At 41.0% G+C, this 27,557-nt stretch overlaps 1 protein-coding gene across 3 annotated transcripts; it reads right to left on the bottom strand.

The window, feature by feature from the left end:
* Nucleotides 1-692: 692 nt before the first annotated feature.
* Nucleotides 693-27,491, bottom strand: rab11fip3 (RAB11 family interacting protein 3 (class II)). 3 transcript variants are annotated; one of them, XM_062442754.1, is made up of 14 exons: nucleotides 27,344-27,491; nucleotides 20,514-20,607; nucleotides 16,618-16,694; nucleotides 13,601-13,773; nucleotides 8,716-8,916; nucleotides 5,171-5,206; nucleotides 4,924-5,017; nucleotides 4,537-4,781; nucleotides 4,224-4,305; nucleotides 3,962-4,099; nucleotides 3,602-3,757; nucleotides 3,311-3,451; nucleotides 2,743-2,847; nucleotides 693-919 (listed from the first exon to the last, which is right to left on the bottom strand). In XM_062442754.1, the coding sequence occupies exons 1-14, from the start codon at nucleotides 27,479-27,481 to the stop codon at nucleotides 884-886; spliced, it is 1,716 nt and encodes a 571-aa protein (XP_062298738.1). In that variant the 5' UTR covers nucleotides 27,482-27,491; the 3' UTR covers nucleotides 693-883. The 3 variants fall into 3 exon arrangements, with proteins under 3 accessions (XP_062298738.1, XP_062298739.1, XP_062298741.1); XM_062442755.1 differs by having other exon boundaries at nucleotides 693-2,847; XM_062442757.1 differs by lacking the exons at nucleotides 16,618-16,694; nucleotides 20,514-20,607; nucleotides 27,344-27,491 and adding an exon at nucleotides 14,369-14,529.
* Between the last annotated feature and the right edge of the window lie 66 nt (nucleotides 27,492-27,557).

The raw sequence follows: 27,557 nt of genomic DNA, 5'->3' as shown, positions 1-27,557 counted from the left end.
TATGAATCAGAGATATACAATAAATCAGTGTTTCCATGCAGTACCTGACTCCATCTGATCTGGGAAGACAACAGCAGAAACTGCAGACTCTGCCGTATACAGTATATCTAAAAATTACAACCCTGAAGAGGTCACAGCAACGTCAACATTATGGAAGACCGCAGTGACCTCGACAGGCGACCACTCTGAGCAGGTGACATTCAAAGCTTCTGCACCCGATGGCGACTCATCCACAGACAACACCACCTTGCTTTAAAACATTTCTCTCATTTCAATAAAATTCTCCCTCTGCAGACTGTGAATTCGTCTCCCCTTGTCAATTCAAAAAACACGCTCAGCGATCTGTTCTGCTGAGTCATCGTCTCGAATGATGAATAAATATATCTGCGTTTTATTTGAAACGAAAAAAGAAAAAGAAAAAATCCAACAAATACTGTACACGCTACATGCTAGAGAAGAATACAGGCAGCTGTTTCTCAGCATAAGACGAGAAAAAGAAACGTTCTCTTTTTTTTTCTCCTCCTCGGACTATAAAAATACCTAGAATCTAGAATGAGTGTAGAAAAAACTTTACATGTACAAGTCATTTACATCCAAGGCCATTTTCCATGGGGTGGCAGGTGAAGAAGAGCAGTGAGATCGACTTAAACAGGTGAGCAGGGTGAAAAATAGGAATTCTCTTGAGCGCATTGTTTGTTTTTTTGTGTGTTGGTGCAGAACGCCAAGCTGTTTGGACAAAAACAGGACGACTACCTTTCGACTATAAATCCGTCAAGACGTCTGGTGCTGTAGGTAAATCCGACACGAAAGTCCGGTTTCGGAGTCGGAAAGGTATGTCCTCAAAGTGTTGACAGATGGCTGCACAGTACCCTTGAGCCAAGCATCAGTCCTCCGTCGCTCCGTGCATCTTATCGCGATACTAAAGTGAAAAAGCAGATGTTGCTTAAGCAGAGGAAATAAAGAGCAGCTTTGTTTCATCTGCTCTCCATCAATGTCCACTTCCTTCCCAGCATTATTGCTACCAAAGTCTGCCAAGCCTCCCTCTATATTTTATCTGCAGATCATATCATCTTGAGACATGGCTGCAGAACTGTTTATAGTATTCTTGAATATTTCCAATTAAATATGGCATTACGGTTAGTGTGATGCATTTAAAAAAAAAAAAAAAAATCATGAGCGGGTTGTCTGCAGCTTGATCCCACACCAGCTCCCACCTTTGCTGGTACAGTTAGTCTGCAGAAACAAATCCCACACACATACTTCTTATATTCATAACAGGTTTCATAAACACCTTCATTTATGATTTGATCCCTTCACAATTAACTCTGTTTTCTTCCTTTCAACAAAACAATATCAGAACAAAACTTAGTGCAAAGTACAACCATTTGATTCTTCACATATAACCTGTCAAACGTCAGCAGTTTTCAGTCTTAATAACATTTTTACTGACGATATTTCACATGTGCTATAAAAGAAAAAAGTAACCTGGATCAGCTTGCTCCCTGTCACTTTCACTCAGCAAGAGAACACTGGGATCAGGTGGGCTGTAAAAATAACAAAAACCCTCTACACTACAATTCCTAGGATCACTCGATAGTTTCCCTTCATGCTTAGCGTTCGGAGAGCTTAAAGTGAACTTGTCAGTATGAGCAGGTTGTCAGTTACAGTACCGAATCTACATTTAAGAGATAAGTGTCAGTTATCTATCGTTTGTGCCAGAGGTGTTAAGGGAATGATAGGAAATGTAGTGCTTTCCCCATGTGAGGTTTCCAGCCCACCTGAGCTCCGGGACCCTGTTTCATTGTAAAAATAAATGAGATGAAGCAAATTACAAACCAGTTCCTTCGTGTGGGACACTGCAACAATAACTGTCATTCTTGTTACTCATTCTAGTGTCACCAAACTTTCGGTTACAAAAACAACACGTCATTCACACACACACACACACACAAAACACCCCCTCTGGGCATTTCTCATCCTCGATGATGCCCTTGGGTTCACTGGAAAGACAGTGGAACTTGGTTAAAGGACACAACATGCTGTTTTAGTGACTAGTAGGCAGCAGAGCAAGCTTTAAAACATATTAGAGACAAATAAATTCAAAAGAGAAACTGCTGCTCGTCGTCTCCTGACCAGTGCTTCATGTCGCCTGTGATTTAAAAACACAATTCAGCTTGGTTCAGGATTACACAGCCCACATACCACCATACTGATTAAACTGAGACATGAATACTTGGATAACCTTTGATTTAAGGCCTTAAAGGTATAATTGTCTGATCTTTTTTTTTAAGCTCAATCAAATATTGACACTTTTTAAAGGAGAGGAATGGGAAGATTTCTAATCCTCACTGATCTCTTACACACATTTACACATTCATTCAGTCAACAGGGGAGACTTAGGTCCCTCTAGCCAAATACATGGACGTCACCAGAACCCAAGTGTATCTAAGGGCTGACACAGACACTCACAAATAAGCACAGAGTCAAGGGAACTAAAAATATAGCTTATTTTTCACTGACAGCCATGGACTTTTTCTTAAATTCCTCTTTTTGGGGTTCGGGAGTGGAAGGGTAGGAAGGGAGTTGGATGAGTTGAGTGCGTTGTTTGTTTTTCTACCAAGATTACGTCAGAATATTTTTACATCTTCTCTTGGTAGTTTGCTTTAAGTAAAGTCTCCGATATTTTAACAGCATGTGGAGTCACTGTAAGTGGCCCTTTAGTCGAGATGGTGTCTATTTTACCTCCAGAATGGAGGGGTTGGACTCCATGATGGCCACGATGATTTTGTCAATGTAGTCCTGGAGTCTGTAGTTGATCTCCTCCTGTTTGTGGATGGCCTCCATCAACTGCAAGCAGAAGACACAGAAGTCAGTGAAGTAACACTAAAGGCCCTTTCACACCTTTCTGACTTTTCTGGTCTGAATACCCAAACCATAACAAAACTGCAGCAGCAGTATACAAAGGTGCTTGATGCCAGTAGAAAAAGCAGTGCATCAGTCAATGACAAGGAAAAATGTCCTCTTTATGACATAAAAATATAATAATATTACAGTGGCAACAAATTGAATCTGTGAATTGACAGAACGCCTATGTCAGACAAACCAATCAATGTCAAATATAGGGAGATGCAGCACACACAGCTCATGATGACAGGCGTAGTTATGCCATGTAAAGGTCTTTAGTGTGCTCACATAATTTATCACAAACCTTTGTTCAGGCCTTGGTTCACTTTCAGGTGTGAAAAGCCCCTAAAAATAGAATCGCATAAAATTTGAACTGAGCACATTCGCTCCTGCTCTCGACACCTACCTCACCACGAGACACAGAGTTGATCTCAGCTGCCAGGGAGTCGGAAAAGGAGGCCGACATCAGGTTCTTTGCTCCCTGGATGCTCAGGTTGATGATCTGTCCGTTCAACTCGTCATTCTGCTCCTTCAGGCTGCGGTTGTCCTACAGAGAAGTCGCATGTAACATGTATGTCTGATCTGAAACCATCCCTCCATTTCAAAGCAGTGTAATTAGAGCGACAAATGAGAAAAAACATCAAATAAAAACAGTGAAGAAAAACAGAGGTGTGGAAACTCAAAATATGTGTGTTACCTGTTTGAGCCGTTTGATCTCTTGCTCCAGCTCTGCTTCACGGGTGCGTGACTGATACTCCTGCAGCCCCGCGCCGGGTGAACGGCCTCTCTTTGCTTCAGCCTCTAACTTGTATAACTGTAGGTGCTCAAGCTGTTTGCGCAAGTCTTCAATAAGCTGTGGTACAAACAGAAAAAGGGTCATCGGTAAGTAAGACGCTTATAAAGTCAGGGGTAAAGTGCAGACAGAATATTTGGAGATCACACCTGATTCTTTGAGGCAATAGCATGTCATTTTATTTGACAGATAACAGAAAATGTGTATAGTGATATTATGAACACAGAGTACTGCTTGTGCTGCACATAGAGAAAGCAGTCGCACCTCCTGCGTACACTCCTTCTCTTTTTGGCTCTGGTGGCGCTCATGGCTCAGCTTGTCAGCCATCTTCCTTCGAGTCTCCGTCTCCTCTGTCAACCTGTCGGTCATGACTTCTGTCTCATCCTGCAGTTTCCTCTTCTCCTGGAAAATTAAAAAAAACAAAACAAACAATGTATACGAGGATGAAGAAGAGCTTTAAAACTGGCGAGTGGTAAAATTGAAGAATAGGGACCGGGAGAAAAAACGCTAACAGGTGATCTCTCACCTCCTCTAATCTCTCGATGTTGGCTCGTAGGCAGGGAACACAGGACCTCAGCTCGCTGTTCTCCTCATCCAGCTGCTGCAGTCTGTGAAACAAACACAAATCTTTTTTAGACACACACAGCAGCAACCACAGCACAAATAACATATACCACAGAGAAACAACTTTTGCTCGGGGTGGGTGAGTGCCAGATGGTGGCAGTATTGAGCCACTATTGCTCCAACAAATGTGTCAACGCTGGCATCAGAATCAACAAACTGGTCCCCTTTTTCTGGTTTGCCTTATGTGGTTTTTATGTAAAAGGTATAAAACATACCTAGACTGTAGGTTTTCAAGCTCCAGCCCCCTCTCCCTCTCCAGCTTGCTCAGTGCATCCTTGTGACGACGGGTCTCCTGCTGTAGTTGCTCATCCGCCTGCAACTCCTGCTCCTTCAGTTGCTCCTCAAAGGCGTTGGCCCGGTGTACCAGCTGAAGGTTCTCCTGGCGCAGCCGTGCGTGCTGCTCTCCCGATGCCTCCGATTCCTTCTCCAGCTCCGCCACTCGACGCTCGAGGAGGAGCACCTGCAGAGAGTTCAAGTGTTATGGTTAACAGCTCAGGATTTTCAATGGAGAGTGAAAAACTGTCAGCTTACAGGTTGTGAAAGTGTGTAACCAAGCAGGGTAAGAAAAGATCAATTAACTCCCTTGATTACTGAACACTCACCTTATCTGTGATGTCGTTGTCGGCGAGCTCCAGGATGTCTCGCGTCAGGTCGCTCATTGTGTCCAGAGTCATGGAGCTGTTCTGGAGGAGGTGTCTACATGTGGAGAGGGAACACTTGACTCAACAGCTTCTGGATCCACTTCACATTTTATACACAGTCGTTTCCTGATGCCAAGCTTAACTATCTATTACATTCAAAAACAAATGAACCATTAGCTACTGACATAAGAGCAACTATCTTGCTTACCTTGCTACTTTCTTGCTGGACAGCCTCTTGCCTGCGCTGGATGGGGAGATAAAAACAACAGGAAAATGGTCAGGAAGAGAAAAAGGATAGAGGAAAGAGACACCATCTCCTGGTATTGCTCTTATCCAAACCCCAGCCCTCTCTCTGCTAGCAGAGGACCCCCACTGAAAAAAATGGGGGCATGATGAAAAAACAAATCACTAGATTTTTTTGTTGAAAGCGTAACTGCAAATTACTCACAGCAAACAAACACAAACACAGCAGCATACTTTTATAGGAGCGACAATTAAATGCTGATCTAGGATCTGTTTTCTTTACAGAAAATCAGAGTCGCCTGTAGCTGTGTAAAAATAGAAGTAACATCGATTTCTACATTTTTCTTAAATTATGAAGGTCTCTGAACCTTCTTCTACCCCAAATTTACACGGTTGGTTAACAGATCAAATGGGATTTCAGGGTTACCAAGTTTCTGTAATACAGCTACTGGCCAGTAATCCTGGATCAGTAAGTCTGTTCTGATAAAAAAAAAAAAGTCCTTTGAAAAGCTTTACTCCACTATTAGCAGTCATTCTGCAACAACTCAAATAAAGCATGAATGCGATGACATGAAAAATTACAATCAAAACAAAAACAAATACAAATAGAAACCACTTACCTGCACTTATTGTTTTATATTTCTACAGCCTCTTTCAAATTAACAGTGATAAAACAACTACACAGTGAAATGTAGACATGGAAATGCTGTAAGTGAGGTTTTCCAAGTAATAAGCTAAAAATGCTAACAACTCACACACAAAAAGAAGGTGCAGATGAAAAATAACTAGAGAACCATTTGAGGTAAAATAGACCCTGCAAATATACCATAATGTATGAATGCATGTACATTCCGTAACATAGCGCACACCATGTTGTTGCAAGTCCAACACAGCATGCACACTTGATGAGAACACACGTGATAGCTGTATCTAATCAACACTGCAAACACATTCACACAGCGTATGATCGGAGTGAGTTGTGAATGATGTGTTACCTAGTCATCTCTAGGAAATTGAGACGAGTGGAGAGGTCCTCGAGACGACTTATTTGTTTGTGACACTGGCTACAGAAAAAGTCCAGCGCCTCCTCCCTGAGGAAGCTCTGAAAGCAGTCAGGGAGAGGAGCAGGTGCACTGGAAAGAGGAAACAGGGAGGAAGAGGAGGAAGTGGTGAGTGACAGACAAGAAGGGGTGCACTGAGGTAGGACAGGGCACCTCAGTAGGGGGAGGGTTCAGGGGGTGTTAGTGAACTTCACAGAAGAGTTTGAAAGAATAAAAAGTGTGAGGGTTACAGTGGGAAGGAGACGTGAAACAGACTGTGCGGTGAGGCTGTGATTTATTCTTCGGGGAAAGTGTCAGGAAACAAAACATTCTCAGGAGAAAGAATGTGTTGATCTTTCTTTGGAGCTGATAAAATTTTCTTTTCTCTTCCCTGCGGCCAAACATTCTTGTCTTTTCAACCTTGGCATCTTTGTAGCGAGCTCAGACAACTTACAGAAAAACTACTATTAAGTGAACTACATCAAAATAACATAAGCTTGGAAGTAAAGAAAAATAAGTGTGGAAGCCTTTACACCCTCTCCTCACATCACCTCTACCAGCTGATTGTTCATTCAGGGAGCGAGTCAGGTCTGAATTACGCAACAAACTGGCACAGGTTCCTGTTTATGTAGGCAGAAAGGCAGCGTGACATGACAAGACTGAGTGTCACTTGATGGTCATATGCGCTGCTGTGCTGAGCCGGTTTCTTCCACCGTTGTGAAGGAATTTTAGTTTTGTGTAGAATAGCAACGAACCAAACAGTGTGTGCGTGCAGTCAGGGTTCTGTAATATGTAAATAGATAACTGTGGGGGTGTGTGTAGGCTGTTACATGTGCTAACAGTGAGCATGATTGGCTCAAAACACAGTGACGCATTCACACTGAGTGGGTGAAGTTTGTGGGATGCATTGTGTGTGTGTGTGCGTGTGCGTGTGTGTGTGTGTGTGTGTGTTTCCAGCCTAAGAACTGAGCAGATTTCTGCACTTGCAATTGAAGTAATCTTTTACATACCATACACTATATGTATAATATAAAAAATGTGCATTCATCAACATTGGTGACATTATGATTCTCAACGGTCACTTGAGAGTATATTTTATTCACAAATTGTGTCCTTTTCACTACTTTCTCTTAAAATACCAAAATATACACAAGTATCATAAAGTGTACATCAAAACTTCATATTCAGCTATCCAACCTTCCTTTGGCTTAGAGCTGCAATAATTGGATGATTAATTAAAGTCAATCGCCAGAAAATTAATATGGAACTTCTGATCGCCAATTACTCACTTTAGTCATTTTTAAGAAAAAAATGAAAAATTGCTGGTTGTAGCTTCATGAATATGAGTACTTGAAGCTTTTCTGTGTCATAAATGATAGTCAATTTATTGATCAGAAAAAACTAGACATTTGATGTCACCATGAACTTCAAGAAATAGATAAAAGGATCAACTGATTAACCAATAAAATAACTTGCAGATTAATCAATGAAAATAATGATTAGTTGCAGCTCCTTCAATTCATGAACAGTAAGGCTGTGCTTCCATGAAGCCCTAAATAATGATACATGTAACATTACTATTAGTTACACCAGCTTATTTCCATATTGTCAATGGGTTATAAAAATAGCCTAATAGCTTCCTGGTGAGGCAAATCATGGAAATATCACCCAAGCGGGAACTATGCATTATCCTGTTTTGAGTCTCTGACAACAACAGAGCACGAGGGAGGAAAAAGATGACTGGGAAAACACCACAGTAGGTGCTTCAACACAAATAAATGGTGCCAAAGAGAGGAATGTCCGTATGTGTTTGGTTGTATTTTGGTGTTTGTCAGAAGTCTCACACTGCTAAAGTCGATCTGTATCTCTATCTGGCTGCCCAGCAGTGAAGCTTGTTAAGATACTCTGTATGAACTCAATCCAAAAAAACATCCACCTTCTGTGTGTCCCAGAAGGCCTGGCAACCGACGCCATCGTTCTGATTCAAAGACAACGAGTGTGAAACATTCGCTTTGGGTCATCCGACAGCAGCTAATGACAGTTTTGAAACAGAGTACAGCCCAGTATCTACATTTTCAATAACTTTGCAACAGTGAGAGTGAGACTGATAGGAAGGAACTTTGTATTCTCTGCATTATCTTGCCCTTTGCCAGAGAAAGGAGGCAGATAGGCATGGGAAGGACGTCTCCAGATAGCTCTTATCACTGTTTGACCTCAGTGTCTTTACTGAAAGAAAAACATTCCCTCTGAAGAATGTAAATCAGAGCCAGGATAATACAGCTGACAATCTAACACCAGAGATGAAGTTGTGATTTGACAGCCTGGTCCAAATTATATTTTTTTTTTCACATCAATTAAATATCCTTCTGGGTATCTACATTTCAAAATGACTTTGTCCATATAGGAGATTAGACTAAATGGAATTAAAGGTTCTGGCACATTTGGTTGTGTAGGGAAGACAGGCTCGTACCTTGGAGAGAGAAGTGAGGAGCCATTGACCTGCTCCGGGGTTTGTGTGAGAAGAGAGTCACCCCCCCCACCGGTTCCCTCCACGCTGCTCTCCAGTAGCAGCTCTGACGTATTACTCTCCCCGAAATCTTCAAAGTGCTCCTCCTCTCCACCGATGACCGTCACCAGGGAGTTGTTGTGGTGCTCCGAGTTCAGGGAAAACCTGGATGGGGCATACAAGAAAGGTTTACTCTGTTACTGTGTGTTCACTTGTGTATACAAACAACAGCGCAGTTAACTTTAGCTCCCAGACAAAAATAGAGGAAAATGTTTCAGGTTTAGACAGGATAAAAATGGACATCTGTTTATCTACGCTGGATACAAAAACAGCGAAAAAACTGCCCACTTAAAAAAAAGAGTCCAACCCAAAACAAGGTTCATGTTCTACCTCTTTTATTCAAAGAAAACAGACATGCTCTAGTACTCTGCATTTGTGTGTTGGACACAGAAGCCTGAAAATGACCAGCAGCTACTGTAAATCCCAAAGCACAATTAATCTTCCCCGAGGAAGAGCGGCAATCTGGACAAGTTCGACAATCACTTGTCTTCAAAGGTAATCTGTTAATTCACATTAATCCTGAAGGCTGCTTTGGCTGAAACAAAACGTCTTGTGCCTTACTGGTGCAAAACCATGATGGCAACACTCGAGACATGAGTAGCCATCGTGTGGGTCGAGCTTGAGAGAAGAACTAGGTCACCTATGCGATAGAAATGTGCAATTATTTTTGAAATTGGTGCCCTATGACTAAAGGAAACTGAGGAAAAGGCTGTAGATTTTCCACACTGCTCTTAAGGGGGAAAACAACTAGAATGTATCGCACACGCCCGTCCAATTAGACTTACTGACTCCCCTGATGTTGTGTTTATGGCCAACAAAGTGCATATTTAGCAAACACTGAGCTGGGTCATATCTCTTAACCGAGGCTTATTTTTATTTACAAAACGTTCTTCCTCATTCAGTCTGGATATATGTGTGCTGGAGTCAGTTACATCCATCATTGCAAACTTATCAAGAGCTGCTTGGCTGCACACATGCCAAAGCTACTGATGGACCGTTAAAACACCTTCGAGTCTGATGTCTCCTTTTAAGCTTGAGATTGTTGATGAAGCGGTGCAAGACTGCGATTGAATACTGCTTCTTTTACCTATTTACAACGACGATCCTCACCAGTCAATGCTGCAAAGCTAACTTGGCTGTAGCGCCTGTCTTTTGGCGGCCACTATAAGACAGTTCTGGTGGTCACTTCCTCCTCAACACTGATATTCAGCCTTGCATCATAAAACTAGTTTTCTTCCAAATATTGATACTTTAAAGTATTTAGCAGTATGATATTTTAGTGTCTGCTTTTCCCTATCGCTTGTGTAACATGGAGTGTTTTGGGAGACACATATTTGTCAGTCCTTGAAGGCACCACTACATAAAATGAGGAAGCGTGTTTTGTAGTCTCAGGCAGGTCTCCAAGGTCCACAAGGTGATGCAAAACACTAGCAAATGAGTGGGAAGCTCTGGGTGCAGGCAACATGGAAGGAAGTTAAGCATTGTTCATTTGCATACGCTACCCACGTTGTAATTAGACAACGCTGGTTGAAAATCAGTCATTAAAAGTTTCTCTTTAACAGCACTGAGTGACACAGCTATGACTTTGGGCTTTCACAATTGGCCGTCTCACACAACTCAACAGGAATCTGTTTGTTGGATCTGAAGGTTTTTGCTGTGAGTTTCAGTTAATAAACTCCTTGATCTTTATTTAACAGGAAGGCTGGAAAGTTGGCCTTTCCTGTAGTCAAACAGGATATGTTAGATGTCTTAAGCAAACACAGGACGAGGATGTCCAAATCAGCAGTAACGCCTGGTTTCTCAGCATACAATGACACAGACCATTTTACTTGTTTGCCATTCAGCTCTCCATTTCAAGGCTGAATTTTCACACAGTAATTCAAGGTGATATTTAAAGTTGCCAAAATCATCTACTGTTACATAAAAAGCATTCAGACTTTACAAATTACACTTTGGACCCTCTTCAGTCTTTTAAACCAGACAACAATGCAGTTTCAGCTGCAGTAATGCCCTGGACATTAGGCTCAACTGGTTAAATAGTAACAAGACCAATTTTGAAGTCACTTACCCTTTACTCAGGTTCTTGTTACTTGGCCCCATATTGAGGTCCCTCACATTGAGGGACGGTGAGGAAAGAGACCGCATCTTTATACGCCTCCCGCTGCCCTGGCGTGAAAGCCGAGGAGCAACTGGAGTTAAAACCCCAGACAACCAGAGTGGAATCCTGAAGTTTCACGGGTTACGCCAAATCAAAATAAAACCCCAACTCTCCAGTTTGGACGAAACAAAGGGTTGGGCGTTTGAAAGCAGCCAAGTCTGCAGTCCTAATGGGCTACCAATCTACAGTGCCCGGTTACTGTTTGTGCATCATCTACACCACCCAGTAGACTTGATGCTGTACCAGAAAGGGTTGACTGTGAGTGGGTTAATCAGATTTGAGGCTAAGCAACGGCCAACAGACAGTCCTGCTGACTGTCCAAGGGCCAAATGTGTGTGGGGACACAGGGGTAGGACAGAGGAGGGTGGGGGAGGCTAATCCTGTTAGATTCTTAATCCTTAGTCCAGCGCATATACTCCTACACTGAATACGTCTTTGGCTGCACACTCTAGAGCTAGCTAGGCTAACCAGGCTGCATGGCACAACCTCAGTTTAGTTATTGATCGCCGCGCCGCCGCGCCCCCCCCCCCCCCTTTTGATTTGGAAGCACCTTTTTAAAAAAGGGGTTAGAAAGGGCTTGTTTTGTATGCACATGAGTTGGATATGACAAACCTGCCCACATTTTTTAACAGGAACCAGACTCAATGATGATGAAGTCACTGATGAGCAATGAGTGGTAACGAGAGAATATAAAAAGGTCATAGCGTATTACTGTAGTAGTGTTCCAGTCAGCAAAACACTTGACGGTTGTGACGGTATAAGTGAGTGGGGGAGAGTCGGATAATTCCATGCCAAGGAAAGAAAAAAAGCTGGGGAAAACAACAATAAAAGAGCTAACTCAACACTTCCTGGAATTCAGGGTCAATGATGGAATGGGAAGTCCAAACATATCCCTGTCAGGCAGACCACTCCAATCCGTCATCAAGCCGGACAGACATGTCACACAGTCAGCAGTTAAGGCCTCAGCGCTCTGCACTTCCTCCTCTGTCTTTGCCCTAAATACTATATCAACAAGAACTCATGTACAGACATATACCTACCCTGCAGAAGTTAACCCATAGCTTTTCTTAACATACAAAAAAAAAAGATCAAATCAGGATAAAGTAGCAGAATTATTCAACCAATCAAAATTAGATAAATTGGGTTACACGCTCAAATTTGTTCGTATCTTAAAAACAGTGATACCATAAAAGATTTAACATGTCCTACGCATCCTACATGCAAATAATGGGTGATAGAGTTACAATCAGTTAATCACTCTCATTCTGCTTCAACATGACTCACTACTGTCCTCCTCAGTTTACTCTGGTGCTACGTTGTCTTCTAAGATGGAATTAACTTTCCCCAAAGAGACAAAGTTCAAGTGATTTTTCTATCATTATTAAAGCAATAACAGAATAGTCCCCCCTCCTTTTTTGATCCTTTACACCTGGTTATAATCAAAACCAATCCATTACCAAATCTACTGAAGGTTATTCAATCTGACTGATGCCAGTGTTATTTGACTCAGTAAGAATTACAATTTTAACACTCTACCAGCTGTGTGTCATTAGTGTAACATTAGCCCATTTGCAAGAGATTGGGGATGCAGTTCATTAACCCAGCAGTCAGTATAGAAGATTACCTTCTTTTTTTTCCCGAGCAGGCAGTGCTGCCCCTGAAGGAATCTGAGATATCTGGACATTTTCCAGCTGATCATATTAGCCTCCAATGAACATTATAATAAGCAACATTTAAAAAATCAAACTCCAATCCCAAGCAAATGTACACCAAAGGAGACAAAAGTAAAAGGGATAAAATTAAATATTTCACTTACTGTCATCACTACCATTCTACGCCATAATCAGACAATTTATAAGAGATGAGCAGATCTCAGTCTCTTTACAGCCAATACAACTTAGATCCACTTAGACACACTGACTTGAGTAAAGAATGGTGGAAGGGTCTTGCTGTGTACAAGGTCTCTGGTGCTTACACTGTCCACATATCAAGTTATCTCTGGATGAGCTTTCCTGTTCAGCTGCACTGAGAAAACATCAACAGGCAACGTCTCCGCTGAATATGTGAAACGCTGCTTGCAATGATACATGGTGCACGAGTGCATCAGGAGCTGCAATTCACTAGCAATTAGGGAAAAAGTTGAAGAACCTACATGGAGAACAATATTAAGATACGTTTGACTGATTTTCTACCCACTGATGTATTCAGGGATATTTAAGGCGTGAGGTCAATAAAGTGGTAGCTGTCTATTTATTGCCTCTGTTTAATCTGCCTGTCTGGTGACCCAAATAGAACCCGAGCAGTCACTGATCCACCGTTGGGCATGCAAAGACTCTTGAATCATGTGATCAGTGTGAAGGGTCAGTCCAGAGCTCCTCCAGAGCTAACCCTTGGCTGGAGATCTGACACACATTTACAGCGAGCTCTGCATTCGCCAGCTGCGTTTAATATGGCATTATGATGACAACGTAGATCTGGTTCACTTGACAAATGGATTAGGATAGATGATGTATCGCGGAAGTCATTCAGGGTCGAAGCTAGTGTTTCCCCACAGCTGAGGATGTCCAGGAAATATAAGCGAAAGCGAAAATTGACATTGTGCATATGACTGAGGTTCCAGTCTACACTGACCTATTTCCTCCATCTTCGGGGTCGTGCAGCGTTGCCTCAATTCCGCTGTCCGTCTCCACATCTTCATGCATCTCAGGGGGTACGAGGGCTCCCGTGTCCTCATCGGTGAAGGTCTCGCACTCGCTGTAAGTGCTCTCCGAGCCCAGGTACGCGCTGTCCGTCACCTCATTTTGCTGCAGAAACAAAACCACAAACAACATTCACAACTAACCTAAATGATTTACAAAAATATCAACAGGGGTCATTTGTGGAATACACTTCCAATATCATAATTATAGCTTTCTATAGTATGATAATCAAAATAATAACATGGCTCAACAAGCTGTTACCGCCATTACAGATATTAACAAGACGATGAAAAATGTCATCAGGTATATTTTAAATTAGGATGATGAATTTGTGTGAGGGAAAAGGTAGACAAACACAGCTTTTTAAAGATAATCTATTTTGAATCTTCATGTCTAGCCAGTAAGTTCTGATGCCAATTACGCCAACGACCAAGCAAATCACACAGCATGAACAGACTTCAGAGGCATTCTGCTGCATGTCAGATGGCTGTTTCAAGAAAAACCTGCTGCATCAACACCTCTAAGCAAAAAAAAAAAGAGCAAGTTTAAGGCTTTCCATGCAACAAACACCAAATGCTCAACACAAAACTTGTAGACTGATATAACTGACGCATCAGCAACAAAAACAAACTATATGGTATCAGAGCTGTAAAGCAGAAGAAGTCAAGACAGGTGAGTCATGCTGGAACACGTAACATACCAGTATATATGAAGCGCCCGGAGGAGCTGGGCCAAGAGGGTTATTCACCATGCCCAAAACTATCCTCTGCCCTGTGTCACCGAGAGGAAAGCTGGCCTGCCATCAGAGCCTTCTAATCACTCCTACTAACGCTTCCTTACCTTCACTCTCAGAGAGAGAGAGAGTCTGAAAAATGGGAAAGAAGGTAACACCTCATTCAGCTCCACTGGGTGGCCAGAGGGGTGGAGACAGAGACAAAGTCCAAAGACTATCAGTAGTCAGCTGTAATGCTCAGACAGCCAGCTTTCTCCCCGTCAGCCCAGAGTTAAAACACCACATCGCTACTGTTTAATCTTTCCCAGGAGCTTCACTTCCTGGCTCAGAGTGACAGAATAAATCATTAAGCCATATTCTACAGGTCTGTGGCTGCACAGTGAATGAGGACTATACATCACAACAACCTGCCATAACTGTCTGCCTCTCAAGATGTTATAAGCTCCGCAGCATGGTAGTGTTTTGTTGGCACACAGTCAAATTGAGTGCATTAGTTTAAGCAGCAAAAAAAAAAAAACACTAGTTATAGCACGTCTTAGGCCCCACCATTACTGTTGTCACGTATGAATTAAATATGCGATGGAAATGTGAAAGTTGGTGGAGAAAATTTAGTAAAAAAGGAAAAAACAGGGTGGATGGGGCGTTGCGTTTCTCTTATGCCAGGCCTCAGGCTCACCTTGACTGTTTTGAAAGCAAACAGGGCAAGAACAGCACGGCCATTGAGAGAGAGGAACCCTTTTCTGCCAGGAAACCCGAGGGAAAAACAAGGCCACGGACACAGGTGTGGCGTCTACTTTAAACATGCACAAACCTCCCCCCAAAACTCTGCTTACGGGTTCCAGTAAACAGTCGCCACAGCAACCCGACTATTTAATGCAGAAAATATTTCATAAATCCACAAACCCACACTAGTTCAGAGTCACGTCTAATTTTCTCGTTTAGAACACATCCATCTTTGTTTGTGGCCATTTTTTCATCCATTTGTTTTTAGCTGCACTGCATTTGAAACACCAACTGTCCACTGCTAAATAAACCTAATATTACAATAAAAGCTGTAATAAATAATAACAATACCTACTAAAAACTGTTCAGCAGTTTATAAAATGATGTTAAGTAACCATAGATTGTCCCGGACCGGATACACATTAATATTTAGACTTTTTCTACACTCTATCCAAGACACCTGAAGCAATGTAACTGGGTACATCAAGCATTTGAGCCACATCACAAATCATTCAGGTGCTATTATGAACCACAGGAGAGGAGTTCAATCTATTTCTTCATGAAACAATTAGGACACATGCTATTTGACATTACTTAATGTCTAATGTCAAAAATCTCCAATTCCCCATGGTCCACTTTGTGATACTTTATCAATTATAATATATGAAAGATCTCTACTTTTTTGCAACATTTGTAGCAGGGCCTCCATTGTGTTGTGGAGCCTTGGAGTAATGAATGAATCCAATAGGACTCCATCATACATCAGACATTGTATTAGTGTCTCTTGTAATAGATTTACTAGTCTTACCAAAATGGGATGCAGTGTTTGTAAGTGGTTTTCTACCAAAGTGTTTCTGATGAATGCCTAAATCAATTATACAATTATGAACTCTTGCAGCAACTAAATTGGACTGAGAAGGAGAGAATCCATTTGCACTCTTGACTTTAGTACACAGGCCTGCACTTCTAACCCTTACCAAGTGAGGGCACTGATACTACATAGTGTTTAGCCTCTAAAACAATCTGAAGTTATAGTTCCATGTTTCACAAAGAGCACACAATAGCAGAAACATTTCAATTTTGCAGAGGCCAGCAACCATGATGGTCAAAATATACAAGTTTCGTGCATAAGAGGAGAAAAGGAATTCCAGATATGCTGACCACAACTGTAAAAACACAAGTCCACACACACATGTAAAAACTCTGGCACATTCCACCTAATTCAATATTTTTCAAAGAATACTAAACAGCATAGCTTGCCAGATGCTATTTAGTGTCAGCCAAACCAGGGTGTTCAGTCTGTGGAATATTCACAGAGTGGTAATGATAGCTCTGCAAGCCACTCGGTGAATTACAGTGGGAAGAGCGAGAGTGCACAGGGAGTTCAGCCTATGACCTTCACACTGAGCTGCTGTGTGCACCAATGGGAACTGAAGGCAAAACAACTGGACCACATACTAAAATGAGGCTAAGCCTCTTGTACGGCGCCTCACCTCATCGTATTCCTCTGGACAGCCCACAGCTCCATCCCCTGGACTGTAGTTTACATTGTAGAGCTGCGGCTCTGGACCTGTAGATAAGAGAGGAAGAAGACCGGTCTGATGTGTGCATAATAAACACGGAAAGTCAACAAGCCATGGAGGCTCAACAAACACAAGACTGGTGTGTATAATACTAATATCCATGTACAAACAGACATTATGAACACAGAAGAGAAGGAAGGTGTCACAGCAGGTACATGGAACAACAGCAGTGATTGGGGAAATCCACAAATGTAAATATTTTATAAAAAAGGTAATAATTCACTTGTTGATAGGAAAAATGAAAATCTTTTCTTACACTGATTAATTTTCTACTTCTCTAGCAAAATGCAACTAATAATCAACAATGTCATGGATGGAAATTAATATGCATTCTCATTATTATGTATAAATTTGCATTGTGTACATTCATGAATATTTACAGAAGTCAGTGTCCATTTTCTCCTGAAATACTTAAAATGATAATGACATAGGAACCATAGATATTACTTTACATTTATTCTCTACTTTTTGGTTCAAATTATTAAAATACTGATTCACAAATCTGCCAGATTCTTAAAGATCTATGATGTGACAGAGACAACCTTATGTAACAGTCTCTAAACCCTACCTTTAGTTGAGAACAAATGTAAAGTGGATTACGTAACAGGATTATTTCATTTAAAATTCAAATCTGGCTTAAATAAGGAAGTATGTCGTTTGGGGGATTGTTTTTTTCCATTTTCTCAAAACACAATGACGCCGCATCACTTTTTAGGTTTTCTATTTCTCCTTATCTTGCAAAGGAATAAAAAGGTGACTCCACTGTTATTAGGATGTTAGACAAACTGACATTTCTGCCTCTGATGTGTTTGCTCAAGTCTGCAATCAGCACATTTAAGAGTTTGTGCCCTAGCTGCCCTACTTTGGCATATTTACAGTCAGCAATCTGAACTTGATGTGACTGTAAAGGTTATGTAACTTTTACGCTCATATTTCAAAGGCTGTAGAATGTCATGTGATAAGTGTATGGGCAAAATAAAACAATAAAAAAAAGGGGAAAGATGTAATCCATATCCAATTCAAATTTGTCAATACAGGCTTCTGTTGAAAGCACCTGCAGACAAGCAGTGTAACTTGAGACGGAGTCCCATCAGCCACTCCTGTATCTAGTAAACAGAGCTGTGAATAGCACCCAACTGACAGAATAAAACACAAACAGTGTTCTCAAACACATCCAGCAGACCCACAGGTTTTTGTGCCCCCTGGTCTTATGTAACCCGTTGCCCTTTGAGACACATTGCAGGTCATTTAAGGGAAATCTGTCTGCACTGAGCGGAGCTGTGTAAAAGAACCTGGCTCCTGTTTGAGCTCAACACCTGCAGTCTGATGGCTTACTATCAAAATATCAAACAACACGGATATTTCCATGACTAACTTGTTTTGTTTCAGACATGCCATAGCCACAACAGGCAGACGAGGTATTTCCGTAGCCTGTGGGTCAGTCTTTATTAAAAAAGGTACCCCTGCCAGTAACAAGTGGTTCAGAAATGAAATAAATAAAAGATAAAGATGGAGTGCATTGCAGTTTGTTTTGAGACCGGAGAGCCGCTTGGGAGCTGAAAGAGCAGGTTTTTCTATCTGATTGGAGCGGAGGTTGTGGCAACAATGGTAGAGAATACAATACGGACCTAAAAATCAATAGCTGAGCAAACAGGGGTCTAGAAAAAGTGTATGTTGCCTTTACAGGCCCGCTGGAATTTTGACAGCGGTGTGTTACTGACTTGGGAAGTTACAGTAAAGGGCCGATCCTCACACACTAATGAGAAAATGTCTTGCAGCTGGAAATAAATCATTCACATTGCTATCTGCTTAGAAAATACTGAAGAGAGGCAGAAAATAACAGGACAATAAGTGACAGAAATATAAATTGTTTTGGGGTTTTTTCAAGATCATTTTTTGGGCACTTTATCATTGAGTTGATAATTATAAGTGCAGAGAGAGAGAAAGGAAACAAAAGCAAAACAAAAGCTGAAATGAATCATGGAAGTTGTGGTTATGTTGGGTCTTTAACAGCAGACTACAGCGATGATCAACACGTGACAATTATCCCCAGCTGGTTTCAGACCCATGAGAAATGATGGTCACAAGATATGTGTGAAAGCTACCAAAACACAGAAAATCAACTGTTATATATTAAGTTCACATTTAATATACAACAGATGTGTCCACTGTCCATCAAGCTTATTATTTAAAATAGCTTATGTTGTAAATAAAACTAAAAACTACTAGTTGTCATTGTTAATCAATTAGTTTCCAGCTATTAAATGAATTGCCCCCTCTTTTGATAATTGATTACTTCATGAGTCATGCTTTATGAAAAAAAAAAAAAAAGCCAAAATGATCCGATTCCAGCTTCTCAAATGTGATTCAAATTGAATATCTGTGCATTGTGGTTTGTAGGTTATGATAATAGAAGATATTTGAGGAAGTCATCTTGGGTTTTGGGACACAGTAATCGACATATAGAACAAACAGCTAATCGGTGAAACCAGAAAATAATCAACAGATTAATCAATCAGTTGTAAAATAGCGAGCACACACAAAGATGTTTTGACAAGCTTGTCAATATGGTCCTAGACAGTGTCCCCAATTTTCTGCGATTACTTTTAATTACTACGGTTTACTTGACCAAAAGGAGAGAAACAGAGAGGACGGCACAGAGAGAACAGTAAATTATTTAGGTTCTCTGTCCCACTCGCGCTCTGAAACCTGGCCAATCAGCCCATGTGGCCGTGTATCTCATGCTTTCCAATGCATTACTTATTAATTTTCTGAGTAACCGGAGCTATGCAACCCAGAAAGCTTTGAGAAAGAATGCTACATATCAAAAGGCCGAGCGAATAGTGGCAAGCGGCGCACACTATTGCAGTGACGTCACCAAAGGGTGTGCAGCGTGTCAACAGAGACGCTGTGTGCTGCTGCAGAAACTCTTTACGATGATGTCACTTTGGGGTGTCTCGTAAAATAAATCCATCGCACGTACTTCACTTGCTGGTGTGATCAAAAGTGATGTAAACGTATTAATGACATTTGGTGTAGCAGGAGAAAAAGTCTCAAATGTCTTCTTTGTAGAGACTTTTAGGGATGATGTGAAGCCTGAAAAATCTGGCGGAGGCGTCAACACTGCCTTACTATACACATTGTTCCCATTTAAAGAGGAAATATTTGAGCCTTTACAACTTACAGCGGTTTTTTTAATAACTTAAAAAAATGCACCAAGGGGGCAGCAAAATGGTTAAAGGAAGAATAAGAGCATTTTGAGTCCAGTAACAAGGTATTTGGGTCAGTGTTCTGCTTTTCCTCTGAAAAAAAATCTTCTCCCCTCAGCTGAAAGATAGATGTGAACATACTGTGTTGACAACAATATTTGGCGCCATGGGGAATGCGGAAAGATGGAGCCAGATGCTGGAGACTAAATGTAGGTGTGTGAATTTGCTGCTGAGACATTCTTTACACCAGAATTAGGTTAACAGCAGGTTAGCCAGAAAAAACTAAACGTTGAGTTAAATTGAAAAGATAACATGTTCTTACAAAAGGAATAGAATAGTAAAAGCACTGGTATACACAACATGGATTCTTCATGCACTGCATTTATTAAACATGGCACAAGCGAGACCTTTTTATGTCAGAATATTTTTAGTAGGTAGGTTTTATTAAATGTGGAATCTCCAGAGTCGTAGACAACAGGCAGATTGAATCCACAAAAAGGGGACACTAGGTCAACAGTGTAAAGGGAAAAAACACAGATAGGTTTACTGACTACAGGAGACACACCAGGTCTGGGAAAATAAGACTATATGACTCACCTCCATTGCTAATAGCAGTGATTCCACGGTGGAAGTCTTCAAAGCTGATCACTCCGAGGCCACTGGGGTCCAAAAACTTAGTCAGATCCTTTACCTGAAAGATAAAAATAACAAAACATTTAAAAGTGATTACATCATGATAACAGTAAAAGAAAAAATCATTCTCCTGAAACCTAGTCATTTGACTGCCTAGATGCTTTAAGAGTCATAATAAATGATGTAAGGGCAAGTTTTCTGCACAAGAGCCAATGCATACTGACTTCAATGTAAAAACCATATGCCCATTCGGCCCTGCGATATATTAAAAAAAAAAACCTGCAAAAACTCACATGACGGTTTTACTGCAGAGTCCAGATTATGTGAACTCCAATAATGTTTTGATTACAATGGCAAAAAAACACTGATATAAGACTTCTGACCTCCAGAGACAAATCTACATTTGCAGACGTCATGTATTTTTGGTTTTATTGGATTCAGGGCAATGTGGATTTTACAGGGATTTTAATATGTACAAAGGGCACTGTCTTTGGGAAAAGAAAGAAATGAGGCTGACAAATGTTACTGAAGCCTTTACACATGTTGAATCTTTCCTTGACATTAAATGATGTGTTACAAGGAGGTTACATAAGTGCTCCTACATACTGTATATTCCTACAGTCCGTAACCTGGCAACAAGGGGGTGTGAGCTTCAGTAACTAAAGAACTTCAAAGCATAAAAAAAACATAGGATCAACATTTTTTTAAGGTTAAAACTGACTCCAAGTGTAAGAAATGAAATCTAAATTCAGATCCGTGTTGAGAAAGCCTGAACAAATTCCTCAGCACGTCAGCCAGGATGAAGCTACTGTCATCTGGTTATCTGACACCCAAAGATCTAACCTGGGAACAAGACTGTATCTGCAGAATAATCGGTGGCGCCGAGCAATCAAAATCTATTGACACAAATAATAGACTAAGCCAAATGCCATCCATCGCAAAAAAAATTACACTAACCCCTTATTACAGTATAATTTCAGGCGTGTATCACTGACAAAATTAGCTGGGAGGGAGCCTGAGAGTATGTCGGGTGAGGTTTCTGTGGTTTTCTTCTTGGGAAAGTAGGCACACAATGTGAACATGGTCATTTTACTAAGACTTTCATTCTGCTGTGCGGCCTCTCTTGTTGTACACTTTTTAGATCGGTTACACATAAAAAACAAGCAAGAAGCTGATCTGCTTAGCGGCGCTGATCTCTGACTCAGGAGGCTGAGAAGGCTGATACTCCTAATAAACCCAATCCAACAACCGTGTGGCTTATGATCTGGGTTTTTCTGAATTAAACCCAGTTGTATTTAGGGAGAGGAGTGGTTGGTCTCACTGAATGGTGGAACGCTGCAATGTTAAGTTTAGCATGTTGAAATGGAGGCTCATCCGGCTCCATCTCTGCTATGATAAAACCTTTCCATACAGCAGGCGGGTTTGCTATACACCGGAGAGACGGTTGGTAAAGAAAGAGGGTCTTGCAAGGTTTAAACTCGTAAAAAAGAAACCTGTGGCTGAGGTCAGCGGTAGGCGTTTGAACACAGCTTTTTCCTCATCCGTTTCACAATGAAGCATCACAGTTCACAGGAAATCATTTTGTTCCATGCGGCTATTCAGAAACACTTCTGCAGGGCAAGGTGAAAGAACTGAGGTGTGATTACAGAATACTATATGTTAGTGTTGTTTATACTAAACAGTGAACTAGTTGTATTCACTGCGTCTGCAGTAAGAGACAGAGGCAGCATAAGAAACCACCACTAAAGCTACATAAACCACTGTGAAGCCGAAAGCAAACCACAGTAGTTTAAAGATGCCATACTATGGAAGTTATCCATGGCCTACATCAGTTATTACGTGTGTACAGTTGTGCCAGGCCCCTTAGGTCTTTTCACGGAGCCTATTGGCTTTTTCTAGATCTAACCTATAAACTAAAAGGTGACTGTGATGTCAGTTTTTTGGCCTTAAGCCGCAAGAAAGACCTTTTCATAGTTGTCAGGCTGGCCCTTTTAACAATATGCTCAAGAGCCGATCCGGTTTAGCATTTTCTTAACGTCATGTTGTTGATAGCATTGCCTGTGTTATACAATTATAGAGTTTACCTGTAGTGTGACTTTTCAAATTACTTCTTGATTTGTTTTTTGTCATTTAATGCAAAATTTAACATTTTAAGCCTTTGTTGTTGATTATTTACTTCATAATATAACTATGATATAATATACAGTATACATAATTACACCTAACAAGTGCAGCACTAAGAGATAGTGATAATTGATAAGTGATTTAAAAACAAAAGTGAACTCTGTCAGTTCCCCTGCTTTGCGGAGCAGTGAAGGCACTGTGGTTTTTCTGTTTCCTCTATTTGTGTCTAATCAGTGCTAGGGCACGCCTGACCGCCTCCACACAGACCGCTGTTGTGCATAACCCCATGGAGAAGAATACCCTTTGGTGAGAGGCTTTCCTGGAGGGGATTTTACAATAGTTCCTAAACAAAAGACTGATAACCATGATCGTTAGTGGAAAAAAAAGACAAGGAAAAATCATCTTGGTATATAAAACATCACTGCACAAAGTGAACTCAAGAGAGGGGACGTTTCAGGGCATGGGACATTCCATTGTGGATTAGAGGGGCAGTACATAAAAGCAGTGGGTGAGGGGAGGGAGGCTGGCTAAAGTAGGGTTGGGAGTGTCGACTGACAGAGCGCTGCCACCACAATGCAGTTCAGTATGGCTTTTGTGCAGAATGAGGGTCAAAACCAGTGAGTGAAACCACTGAGTGGTGGTTAGAAAGATCTTTTCAATAGCTGAACTCTCGTGCCTGCAGAACATTTTTTTCTGTTGTTCCTCAAAATGTTCTCCAGCAGATCAGCTTTTAATGTACCAAACACAAGAGAGAAATATCACTAAACTAAATCAGATGGTTGACTAACTGTGTGAACCAGTGGTTTCATGACTCCCACTTAACAGCAATGGGATACCTTCTACTAGAAAACATATATCCTGTTTAGAAAGTGGTTCTCCTGAGATGCCTCACACTGAGACTGGTAGGGACAGCACTTGCAAATCAAAATAATGAAAGAGCAAGTGATGGGTGTTCATTGGGGAATTCACTGGATTCATCTCAAATGAGCACCAGCCTCGTTTCTCCTACAATGCAATATGTCCGACAGTAGACATACCATGGACTATAATTTGGTTTTCTACTTTAAGATTATATGATGCTCATATTCAAACCACACACAATGCAGTATGTGTGTGTATACACATGGTCACTATCGTATCCTGGAATAATTCTGGAGGAAACATTTGCATGCTTGGCAAACAAGCGCTGACTTAACATGCATGCAAATACCTAATGAATACTTTCCTGCTGTCTCTGACATGTCGCTGGGATATTTGCAAAGAGGCACAGGAGAAAACAAATGTGAGGCCTGTAGTACTCCGAGCTTGACTTTAACTGTAAGATTAATAAGAATACATATGACTGATGACTTCTTGTTGTATAGGCTTAGTACAAAAAATACACCAAAAGGAAAATAGACTGATCGGCTATACTGATGGTCTGAAGTAAAAAACACTCACATACTCAAATAATTCCTGCTCATAAACCTCTCTATGGCACCCAGATCTAACCTAAACCCCACCTCCACTTGGCATACATCCCTACTGGCAGTTCAAACTTTATATTTGTGTCCAAGTGTTATTTATGGAGGTCCTGAGTAATTAGTTAAATTATAGCTCTGCAGCTTTTTCAACCGCAATGTTGAGAAATACTTGAGTTACCACCATGGTCAACAGTAAAATTTCACTAATCGGAGCTGCTCAGGCATGGAGGTTATTCAAACCAATTTTTATCTCCAGGTGACTGAAAACACAAGGACATATCAGGGCAAAGCTTATTCAAATATGAAAAGCACATTCACATGCAGTATAAACTGATATGAACCATTTGCTAAGTCAGCAAAGAAACAATCAGCACTCGACTTTGGGGGGGCTGCACGCAGGCCTTGTTAGATCAGACCCAACTTTCCCACTGATCCTTCAGTTCACCTAATGAATGCCAAATCCACTTGAAGGTTACGTCCATTATATAACATTCCACAAATTCTGAAGATAAGTCTGTCTCCTGCATGCTTACTTATTGTAAATGGAAAAGGCAAACACGCCAAAGGCTGTGTGTCTCGCTGGTCACGAAAGGATAGAAATGTGAGAGGAGTTTCCTGTAAGGGCGCAAATGGGCTCTTAGAAACCAGATATCTGATAGCTAAACACAAAGAAAGACACAGAAGTCATCAATCTGCACAATCTGGCCGGCAGTCCAAGGAAAACCTTTAACAAGATCCAAGGATCCAAAGGAATCAGCTGGAATCTGGATATTTGGGAGGTGCAGGAGGAAAAACTCCGCCAGAAACCAAACAGTCTGGAATAACAGTAAAACAGACCACACCTATGAAATAAAGTGAACTTCCAGTGTCATGCAAATTTAGCAGCTTTAGCCCTCCCTGACATAACAACAGGTGGAATCAATATACATTTGACCAACATGACAAAATCCCCTCAAAATAAGGCCGAGGGCAGTCGGTGGACATCGGCCAAACCATGAAGTCCCTCTGACTCAGGAAAATACATTTTACTCTTTAATCCTTCACAATTCCCTGCCTCTACCTACGGCTAGACATGGGACAGATCAGGGGCAAAAGAGGCGCTTTGAACTGGGAGAGAAGGGATTAAAAAGCATTAGTGAGCCAGCATCACACTTTGTATGTGGGGTACTCTCCAAAAGGCCTTGTTCAAAGTTCAGCTAAAAGTGTTCAACTGATACTGGTTAATATATTCCATTTCCTGAATCATACTCGTATGTAAACCAATATTTTAAAACTAGGAAGGGGATATTTTAAAATAAACTATAAGCAGTGTCAGTGACAAGATTATTCTTATCACTTCATCAACAAATAGGGACCCTTGAACGAGTTAAAAAAAAGTGATCTTGTATGCTCATCGGGGCACAATACTGTTTGTTTCTGTTACCAGGTGGACTACATCAACATTTGCATCCATCCTTTTACTGTTATTTGCAAATGGTGTGATCGCTTGCTAGAGATCGGTCTGATTCTTCTAAAGATTTGGATAGGCATACAGAAAAGAGCGTCAGGAAAGAAACTGACCTAATTTTTACTCTGGAGCTCTGTGTGTGCCCCTTGTTACATGTTTCTACTCTGAATCAAAGTCACAGGTGAAGACAGGACTGATGTCTCATTGTTGAAATTTAAAGATGAATTCAGCGAGAGAGCAGTTGTCTTTCAGAGTTTTATCGCAATAATCAGGATAACATTTGCAAACACATCTCAGAGCTTGTCAGGCTGAGAGATAACCGTAATGAACATCAGCTATCATACTTGTACATACTGTCTCATATGTCAATGAGCATTTCGTCACCCTCAGAGACCAACAGCTGTCTTTTAATTAAGTTGTCCTTTTGTTCATTCATAACTCTGTCCGTTCCTTCCCTGGAGGGGGGGGGGGGGTTCTTCCTCTGCCTCTATCTGCTGAGAATTAAAATTTAAAGGCCAAATCAAACAGCTTTGCTTTTCATAACTTACTCACACCTGCTGCGAACTGGCAGTTGAACACTTTCTCACGCACGGATTAAACAAAGGAAAAAGTGCCACACTGTGCACATACAGTATAAAATGACACAGAACATAAAAAAGGTATAAATTCAAATTACTACACTTAAACTACCCATGTTCACAACATCTAGCAAACTATTTAGTCAATGACTTCACACTGGGGAAAAAGAATTACTGTTGTAATGGACTGATGAAAAAGTGAACAGGATCCTCAGATAGAGAAACACTGATGAAGCTAGACTGACACCTTTTAATTAGGCTTCATTTCTTAGGAATTGTTATTTTTATCTTTTGACTCACTGGTAACTAAAACTTAATTTTTACAAAGTAATGTAGAAAGCTTAGTACAAAGAGCGGGAGGGGGTCATGGGTGGAGTGAGATGCATCAACCATTACACAGATTATCCCCAAAGCACAGGCTATGCATATGGGAAGATGAGTGTTTGTCATTTGACATATGGAGTAGTGCCAAGCTTGACAGAATTCATTTCAGCCAATATGCTTTGACAGACTTATCTGGATGATAACCTAAATCCCAGCTCTTGAACACTCACCAAATACATGACAAACTAATCCAGGAATGGTTTTAATAATACGCGGCTGTATTAGCCAAACCTATTACACTTAAGTTCGAGAGCTGCTTCAAAGGAGACACAGGAGAAGAATTGGAGAGGGTAAATAAACAAACCTGACACCTTAAAGAAATAAATAAGCTTGAAGTGTATTGCTTCCTTCTGCCTATTTAACACTAGTGGGGTCCATGTTACCTCTAATTTATAATATGTAAGGTCAACATAAACCTGATGCAGTTTTTGGACATATTTAAACACATAATCAGGGACCACAATAACCTCTATGAGCACATTTTATGAATGCAAATGTATAATTCAAAATGACCAAACTTAATGTACTCAATTTTCTTCCAACTGTATTAAGTTTCAAAATACATTTGGATCCTAAAGAATAAAAGACTGAGTACGAAGTGGCATCAGCCGGATGGATTTCAATCGATGTAGTTACGCTGGCTTTTTGCAGGAAGCCCTCTGAGGTTAAGCGGAAAATCAATGATAAATCATTTATGTATATAGAGCTTTATATGGTTTTACATGGAACTACACTCAGCATGCATTACCCAATAAACTCCCTGCTCAAAAAAAGGAAAGCAACTGAAAAACATCTCACCTGATCGGCCCCATAGGCGGCAGCAAACTCCATAAACTCCTCGATGCGGACGAAGCCATCTCCATCTTGGTCTAAAGCGTCGAAAACAGCTTTTAGCGGGGAGACATCATCCTCACTCTTGTTCACAGCTGAAACCATTGGCAGTGAGTCATCTACCACCATCTTAGAGAGGGAGATTGTCTCCACAGTTTGCTCACTAGTCCACCCAGCCTGA

This window comes from Scomber scombrus, chromosome 21, assembly GCF_963691925.1.
Source record: "Scomber scombrus chromosome 21, fScoSco1.1, whole genome shotgun sequence".
Taxonomy (NCBI): domain Eukaryota; kingdom Metazoa; phylum Chordata; class Actinopteri; order Scombriformes; family Scombridae; genus Scomber; species Scomber scombrus.
The sequence above is the reverse complement of the archived record's forward strand: the minus strand, read 5'-3'. Positions and strand labels throughout refer to the sequence as shown.